Genomic DNA, 9,472 nt, shown 5'->3' on the forward strand with positions numbered 1-9,472 from the left:
TGTGTTGGTGGTGTGGTGTGTCGGTGTGTGGGGGAGATGTGTGGGGGGGGGGGGTAAATCAGGTATTTATGGAATTAAGTTGAGCTTGACTGACAGAAGCTACCAGGTAAAGAAATGTGTGGTGGTTAAAATTCAGGTTTTAAACATCCCTCGTGATTACTTTAGCTCTGAAAAAAACAGACGTCCTTATAAACTTTCTAAATGATCTCGATAAATCATCCAAATTTATGAAAGTCTTTCAAAGTTTTTTTCTGGACTGTTTTTTTTCCTGTCTTTGTACCAGACAATGACATCATATTGTACAGTGTATGGTGTAAAGAAAATAGTCTTTAGGCCTAAAAAGTAATAGATATATAGCCAGTATCTGAAAGTAATGGTGTTAAAAAGAGGAAAACAAAAACAGCAAAGACCTGAGAGATGCAGCAACCATAAGATTTTATTTTGCTCTTTAAGTTTTCAGCAGAAAGCTCCTTCAGAATCAGCTTTTTGGTGATGAAATGCTACTATTTTGTCAAACTGTGGTATCTTTGGTATTTTTTTCAGAGGTTCAACCAAAGACGTGGAAACAAATGATGATGTTATGATAGTCTGTTGATAAAGTGCCTAAAGATCAAATCTAAAATTGGTTTGTTGCTTTTTAAGTGTTACAGCACTGGTTCATCCTTGTGAGTACGATCGTTTTTTAAGGTTGAATGATTGATAGGTCAGAGTTGTGACCTAAATAAACAAGCTAACAAAAGCATTTTTTTTCTGAAAACAAGACAAGTTGGACTAAAAATAAGTGAAAAAGCAACCAGAAACAAAGTGTTCTGTTTGTTTTCTAAAAAATATGTTTTGATTTTTTTTAATTAAACAGGTGCACATTCATACACAGTTCATTAAATACTGAAAAGTTCCCCTCATACTTACAATTTGCTTGGCCTGCAGGATCGAACGGGACTTCCTGGTCAAAGGTGTTTCAAAAGTCTTCACTGTAACAACCTCCACTACAGCGCTGTTGCCATAAAGACGAAACATATCCTCCCCAAACTGTAAAGAAAGGCAGACAGGTAGTTAAAACCAGGCTAAATGTAAAAATATTCAGCAGCATCCCTTCTTCAGATTTCCTTCTTACCTTCTGAAGGACAGAAGACAGGATAGCTGTGGCGTCGCGGTACTGAGGAGAGTCTTTGCCATAAAGTCGACTCAGCTCCTCCAAGCCAGACAGCTCCAGAGAGTACAGGTCCGGGGAGTAATCCTTAGCCAAATGTCTGTGTCTCTGAAGCTACAGGAGGTGGAGATAATTTAAGTCAAACTTGGTCAACTATACTTTTCATCAAGAAAAAAAATCATCTCTAACTATTTTTGGCAACTTACCAGAGCTGTGATATCATGCAGTACTTGAACCTCAGACAAGAAGAGTAAATCAGCCTAAACACACACACACACCAAATTATTTTAGCTGAGGGTGAGTCGTAGAACAGTTTTGCTCTAAAAAACAAAATATCTGACTGCTAAAGCTAATTCTTGATGCCACTGTGATCAGAAACTTGCCTCTGAATTTCTGCTGAGAGAGTTGAGGGGAAGAGAAGTCAGCACCGAGCCGTCCTGAGACAGACGTGCGCGTATCTGTTGCAAGGTGACAGGCAGGTCCTCGAACACAGCATTAGCCTTACCGAGCATATAAAGTCGCTGAAAAAGGGAGAACAATAATTTAGTGATGTAACAAAAATGTTTCGTCACAGTGATGGCTCAGAGATTTGCTGTTCCCAGTTGTGAGTTGGCTGAATTGTATTACCTCCTCACTGGGGGCCAGCTGCAGCACCACAGGGGTGTATTCAGCAAACAAAGAGTGCACAGTCTCTGCAACACTGTCCAGGGTGAAGGGTACTGGCTGAATGGGGGAAGATACACAACAATCTCAGTAAATCCATTCAAATTAAGCTACAGCAGATTTCTGAAATTCAAAACTGCCCGGCTTACGTTCTCCAGGGGGTAGGAGGCCACATTCTGAGGCAGGGACAAGTTATCGACTCCTCTCACAACAACTAGCACATTAGCTCGGGGTCTCTGAAACAACGGACCGGCCTGAAGGCCTGGCCAGGACAAGTCCTGTACAGACAAAATATCAGGTTACCATGACAACAAGCTTACACTAATCCTAAAAAATATGAAGGAGAAATTAAACGGTGGGGAACAAAGCACCTCTTGAACAGAAAAGCCCATGGTTAGAGCCACCAGGTCTGGGATCTTCTCTCCAGATACAGGCCAGTCACCTTTCTGGAAAGACACAAACTCTGGAGCCTGCAGCACCGTCAAGCTGTCCCCATGGACACCTGAGGGACAAACAGGATACATGTTCAATCCAAGAAGAAAATGACAACAACCTCAGTCTAACAGACATTGATCTTTTGGACCAATGTGTTTTCTTAGTCTTAAACTAATTTACTTTAATGCTATATGAATAAAATGTAATGGTACATTTAAAAGCTCAACTTATGCTCTGAGCTCAATATCTCACTGTTCCAACTGCTGTTTTTCCAGAACAAATTTTATTCAAACACTGTGTTGTACGTAGATAAAATTGTTATTCTGAATTTGTTTACAAAAGGAAAGATAATATAAGAAATAAAATATATATAAATACATATATGCTTCAGATTACTTATGTGCATGTATGCACACGTCAAAACAGCAATGTACTCACTTCTAAATATTCTGACATCCTGTACCTTTAAAATTGGACATAAATGAATTATAGATTATTTTAAATCTTGTTTCGAAAATGTATTTGTGTAATGAATTTGTTTGGTTTCTGAAGCCTATAAACACTCAGAATTTTGTTCTCCATTTGGGTTTTTAAGCCGCATATTGGCACCCACAATGGCAGCTTTTAAATAGAAACAAAACATTTGAAGCACACATTTGTGATTTTCTTTTTATGGATGAGGAAATTATGAATTATCAGCCTCTTGTGAAAAGCAGATTACATGTACTAAAGAGCTTTTTAAGCCTTACTTAAGTTTGTACAGCTGTAATCTCAAATATAGTTTTTTTTTTTTCCTGCCTTACGTGTTGTAACCTAATTATATGTCATTATAAGATTCGAAATATTAAAAGCTGTGTTAGTCAGAGCTTTAACATCTCAGCCCTGTGGAGGGAGGCATAAACTCGTGACAGGGATGATTATGGATGTTAAAGAGGAACTGCTCGGGAGCTTTGTCACATGACAGAACAGAGTAATTCACAACTATCTACTAGAAATATCCAGAATTGTGCACAACTTTTGAATATCACTCGAATACATTTTTAATCCTCTTAATAATTAAGACATTTAACCCTAGCTGCAGAAGCTAGCTCTAAAGTTAGCGACATGCTAACGTTGATAATCTACAGCGGTGAGGCTAGTTAATGTAACTTGTGCCGTGTATTATTCTAAACAAACTGTTGATTTCTCATATTCCAATAGACATAATAGCGTGAGCTGAGACGGATAAATGTCCGAGTACATGTCATGATGATGGTCTGAACGGCATCCTGTCATTGACCGTTTTAGCTAATCCCGGAAGTTGCATGATTAGGATTAAACGAGATGAGAGCAGCGCAGAAAGATTAACAGGAGTTGGTTGAAGTTGTACAGTTCCTACCGGCTGTGACAAGAAAGCAAAGAGCAAACGCGGCGTTAAAAGCTGCCTCCATCCTTCGGCGGTTTGGTACCGACATCTTTCTCCTTCTGCTACAGCGGCGGTCAGCTGACCTGACGTCATGAAGCAAAGCATGATGGGAGAATTTGTAATACAGGAGGAGGACAGCTAAAAGCTGAACAGTTTGTCTTCACATGTTAAAGCTTCTTATCATTGGAGCTCTTTTTGTTTTTTAGATGATAGCAAATGTACTAAAATATGTATAATAGATAAGATTCTTTCCAGCTTTAACTTTGTGTTTCTGTTCAGTGTTTTACTTTAAAAAGTTTTGTGAAAAGGGGCTGGCCTGTCTGCAGTGTCTTTCATTACTAATTTAAAAAATAGCACATTACTTTGTGTGTCTACAAAGTTTGTCATATTCTGTACAGACAATTCAGGAACTGAGATGTTTTTGATCACAAAATCATAATTTCAAAAATTCTGTGCACATTGAAATCATTTGATTTCATGATTTAATTTGTTAAACAACTGTTTGCTCTTTGCTTATATAAAGGCACCTGTTTGATCAAACGCTTAACCCTATAATTACTAAAGCATTCCTCATTAAAAAAAAGCAACCAAGATTCTATTGAATGTCCAAAAAAAAAAAAAATCATTTCAAAATCGCAGTACGAGTTCCAAGTAAAGTGTTTCCCCACCAAGCAGTAAAATCCTTAAGGGGACCAACCAGTTTGCTGGAGATAAGATGGTTTCTGGGGGCTGTCCTGTCCTCCATTGACTTCTCCCAGGCAGGCAGCCACAGCCAAAGTGGTTCAAGGCTGATGAAGCCCTCCGGATAGAGGGTGAAACATCTCTACAAAAAAGAAACTGTTCAGATGACCTGACTGAGCATTATTGGTTTCACAAATATCACAACTATCATTACATTTCTTGGGTAGAAATTGCACATAAACATCAATTTATCTATTTTACAACACTTGTGTTAGTACCTGACATTTGTATCATTTTGAACATAATAAAAAGGAGATATCGGCATGGGTTTTATTCATTATTTGTTCATTCAGTCACTCATGATTTACTGTACTTCAGTCAGAGTTAACTGGCCGTGGCAAAGAAGGAGGTCATAGGTGTTTTAACTTTGTTATGATCTTCATTTTCAAGCCAGCTGACCTCATGTTCTGTTTATCAATGCTTGGTATCCATTCTTGGATGTTGGGGATGATGATGTATCCTCTGACTTTATGTTCTGATTTCATCTTATCATAGCATCTTTGTTGTAACTCGTCAATCTCTAGTTATGACAGAAAATTCCTCCTGGGAACATTAAACACCTGGGTCAGAAGGTGCCTCTTACTCAATCTGTAAAGTCTCTGTAAAGACCCTGCATCTTGTGTGTATGTCTTTCTTGGTCCTGCTCACGTAGAAACATTCTTACAGTATAATTTATTTTACTCTTGTCCACAAATGTTTTGTTCCAGCAGCCATTTTCTCAAAAGAATGTCCAAGTTCTCCAACATCTGGCAACAACCTTGTTAATTCTTGTTTATTTTCTCCCAAATCCGTTACAGAAACCACGTCTTCTAGTAGTTAGTATCAGTTCTCATGAAAAAATATTCAAAATTGCATGTCATACCAGAAGCGTTTTATGCAAGCTAATTTAACCACCAAAAATAATAAAAATGAAATAAAATGCTTACATGTTAACCAGCAGTGAAATTGAGTCAAACACTAATAGTCAAAGGAAGGCCAGCTCCTCTTTGTGAAGAAGGTTGGGACTAAACACTAATTCTGCATAATATATTCACCTTTTTATCTTGATGATGTCCATTCAGAAACCATTAAAGCTGGTGATGTCCAGAGGCAAGTAGTTAGCCAAAGTGGCGCTCAGTGCAAAGTACGACCTACTGCCTCAGGATACAGTTTTCTTAATTCCCTGGTTGGGCTGAGATACTAACTTCATTTTTTTAGTATCTCAATTAGCTGCCTGTCAGCTGTCACTCATGTGACACCTTTACCTAAATGTAGGATGCTCCACTTCTTTTCGGCCTGCAGGCATCAAATTCCCAAACGTCATTCAAAAAGATTTTTCTTTATACCTTTGCTAAATTACAGTGCATATCCTTTAGTTTTTCAATACAAAAACACACTTGAAGATAATTTCAACATGATTTATCTGATATTCATTCAACCTTTATTTATACAGGTTAGTCTCACCGAGTCACGAGGACTCATTTTCAAGAGAGACCTGTTAAAAAAAAAAAACAGATGAGGTACACACAACAATAAACAGCCATATAAGCATATAAAATGAAAAGTAAATAAAAAGTAGTGATATAAAACAAAATAAAAACAATCTACATTATAAAACAGTGTGAAATACTAATAACAGGAACATGTCTCCATTGAACTTAACAGTTGTTTAAAATGCCTTAGAGAGGTTGAAGTCGACAGCTTCAGATCTTTTTTGCAAGGTGTTCCTTTTGCAGAGTTCCGTCTGCACTGAGGGGACACTGCAGGTAATTGTGTCTTGAGAGTTCACACTGTATCTGCACTGACTGTCAGGATGGTGCCCCCTGGTAGCTAGTTCCTGTTCCTGCACCCCCTGGTGTCCCAGTTTATAATTTCTCCTGATTTGTTTCACCTGTGTGTCCTGTCCAGGTGTGTGTGTGTGTTTGTGTTTGTGTGTGTGTTTGTGTTTGTGTCTGTGTTGTTGTCCGGGCATCATCTGGTATCCCTCCTGAGTCTCTGGTGTTCTCCTCGTGTTTCCTTATGAGACAAGTAAGTTTTGCTGCCTTGACAGCTTGCTATTTTAAAAAAAATAAATTTTTAAGTGTTTTATTTTACTCTCTGGTTCTCCGAGTCCTGCCTGCACCACTGGGTTCAACCTCAAAAACCATTGTTTTATGACACTGATGAAGTGACGTGTAAGTAGATAAATGAAGGCAGCAGACCAAGAAATGGTTATGTACCAGTGAAAGAGTCTGTGTGAAGTTAATGATGACCATTTGACCGATGAATACAGAGTACAGTAATGGGTATGGTAGTTATAGCTGGTTATGAATCTTAGTGCACCATGATAGACAGCATCCAACATCTGCATGTAAATAATGTCACCGTAGTCAATGGCCAGAAAGAAAATAGCCGTTACAAGGCGTTTCCTGGCATTCAGAATTAAACAGGATCTATTTCTGAAAAAGAAACCCAATTTTAATTTCACTTTCTTTAGCAAGTTTTTGACATGAGGCTTAAAAGAGAGATGCACTTCGACCAAGACTCCCAAGTATGTATAACTGACAAACTTAATAGGAACACCATTCGAAAATGTGACAGAAGGAAGGACTGCTGGTACTGACTTGCTGTTTGAAAACAACACCCCTTTCCTTTGGTTTATCAGCTTTTAGCACAAGTTTGAGACGGAACAAATCTGACTGGATGATGTGAAATCCAGAAGCTGGAAAGCCTTAGCAACTGTTTTAGCTTGACAATAAACAACTGTGTCGTCGGTACAGAAATGTAAGAATGCATCAGGAATGATCTGACCAACATTACTTATGTTGATTGTAAAGAGGGTGGGTCCTAAGACTGAGCTTTGTGGTACCCCATTGTTGACAGTTAAATAACTGGAAGAAGTACCATTGTGTTGATATACCTCATTGATTTTCTTACCACTAGTAGAACCGAGTTGCATAACGTTGTAATTTTTTTTTAACTTTGGCCACTTGCAATGGATCTCTTCATTCTCATCCTCCAAACACAGAGCAGTTGGGAAAATGGTTTGAACTCCAAGTGTTTTACTTTAGTCACTTCAAAACATTCCTCATTGATTGACACTTTTGTCTGCCGTGGCTTTTGAATCCAAATATTCACCAACTGATTGCAGACGTTTCATGAGAGGAAGGAAGAATACTCAAGATGTGCAGCCAATCATTGTTGGATGAATCCAGAGAGGCGGCTGTTGGACTGTGAGGCCAATCAAAGCTCATTACTTGCATCCAGTCGACTTGAAGTGCCCATCAGGAACAGTTCACCGTTTCCCAAACAAAACAACCCTGAAATAGCAAAACAATTCAATGAAAGCTGTTTGTTAGGAAGTCACACGAATCTCTGCAAGAAGGAAATTATGTCTGCGTATCTGAGCAACAACTACTTTTACCAAGATGCAATCATTTTAAAATAATCCATAACAGCAGTGTATTTGTATTTTAAACGCTGTGTATGATACACAGCGTGACACAGTCACAGTTCTAGAATTGCGCCGCTCATGGTGGCTGCATGTTGGAGCAGCTCTGTTACTTTCATTCTGAGATTTTGCGTTTGGAAACTTTAATTCCTCTTTTTCTGGATGTAAATCACATTTTTTGGATGATTGTTTCTTCTGGTATCAGATGCTGTGCAGCTGGAAGGATTTTTACTGGAACTTTTTAAGTTTTGGACATTTGTTAGGATGCGTAACCATGGCAACAAGGCAGTTTTCTACAACCAACAGCAGCTGATTAACATCTCAAAAGCTCAAATAAGATATCAACTACAGCCCCAAATCTCAAATGAGTTGGAAAGGATGTTCTGTGGACGCATTCCCATCTACCTGCCGGCTGTGCTTGAGTGCCTGACCACTGAGATCCTGCAACTAGCAGGAAACACGGCTCATGACAGTGGAAGGACAGGATCGTCCCCAGACACCTACAGTTGGCTGTCCGCAGCGACGAAGAGCTCGGCAGGCTGCTGGGAGGAGTGGCCATTGCTTTGGGAGGAGTTCTGCCCGGCATTCTGGTGGTCCTACAGACCGGGGGAACCAAGAGGCCAGACAAGTCTGGGTGGACGGATCTGACGGCATCTGCAGCCAGTTTCTTAGGAGCCACTGTGGGATGAACCTTTACAAGAGATCCTTCCTGTCTACAGCCATCAGCATCTATAATATCTCTTAATGAAGATAATGAGTTACAACAACAAAATAATTTCCCTTTGGGATTAATAAAGTATTTTTGAATTGAATTGAACTGATAGTATTTAAGACAGCAAGATGTTTTTGTGGTACATATTCCAAACAAACCAGTGTATGCTACTTTGTGAAAAACTGTGGCTGACGAACCAATTTCAACAGTCAGGATGCTAACATGAGAAGTCGAACAGAATGCAACTGTTTTTAAATCCTTCAAGTCTCAAAATATCACGGGAACAGTCCAAAAGATAATGCATTAAATGTTCAAAGTTTAATTCAGCCTTATGCGGAAGCATCTAAATCTGTAAATTTTGGTCAACATTTTCAATACCCTTATCCGTTTACTGGTTCTAAGTGCAGGATGTCATGCACCTCCAGACCATCATGATGCTGTTTTATGCAACAAATGATAACTTCTGGACTGTCCAGAGAATGTGACTGGCAACATGTGACTAATAATTACTGAAAACATGGTGTTTCTTTTACCTGTTAACTATTTTAATGAATTGTTACTAACAAATTAAATTTATTACAGCTCTTCTCTTATGAAAACAGGGCTTTTAAAAATTCTGCCTCTTATTGCTGGCATTAATTCATGGGGGGGGGGGGGGGGTATATAGAGAAGGAACATGGTCATAAAATAAATGACCACTTAAAGTCACTCCTACAACCATAAACCATAGTAAAGGAGTATGAAGTTTTAATGTTTGTTTTGTGCTCATACACAATCCTAGAAACTGGAGTTATCACCATTCGTGGTGCATTTGCAGCTCTGAACACTAGAGGGCGCTCCAAGCCAACAGATGGTCAGCAACTGAAGAGAAATAGCAACGTGTCCTCCCGAGGCTATAACAATAAATTGCTTGACATTTTCCAAAAGATGGCAATATAGGATTACCTTTTACCTCGG

The 9,472-nt window shown here is 38.9% G+C and overlaps 1 protein-coding gene across 1 annotated transcript in view; it reads right to left on the reverse strand.

Moving 5' to 3' along the window:
* The window catches only part of atp6ap2 (ATPase H+ transporting accessory protein 2), a 6,185-nt gene extending 2,447 nt beyond the window's left edge, over positions 1-3,738 (reverse strand). The window contains exons 1-8 of the mRNA XM_037686577.1: positions 3,627-3,738; positions 2,185-2,315; positions 1,963-2,091; positions 1,778-1,873; positions 1,534-1,671; positions 1,357-1,410; positions 1,115-1,264; positions 910-1,029 (exon numbers count right to left, since the gene is read on the reverse strand). Coding sequence (XP_037542505.1) covers positions 910-1,029; positions 1,115-1,264; positions 1,357-1,410; positions 1,534-1,671; positions 1,778-1,873; positions 1,963-2,091; positions 2,185-2,315; positions 3,627-3,702 — 894 coding nt within the window. The 5' untranslated portion in view covers positions 3,703-3,738. The remainder of the gene's footprint in view (positions 1-909; positions 1,030-1,114; positions 1,265-1,356; positions 1,411-1,533; positions 1,672-1,777; positions 1,874-1,962; positions 2,092-2,184; positions 2,316-3,626) is intronic.
* Positions 3,739-9,472: the final 5,734 nt, after the last annotated feature.

The sequence above is a fragment of the Nematolebias whitei genome, chromosome 13 (assembly GCF_014905685.2).
Source record: "Nematolebias whitei isolate Nwh7 chromosome 13, NemWhi1, whole genome shotgun sequence".
NCBI lineage: Eukaryota > Metazoa > Chordata > Actinopteri > Cyprinodontiformes > Rivulidae > Nematolebias > Nematolebias whitei.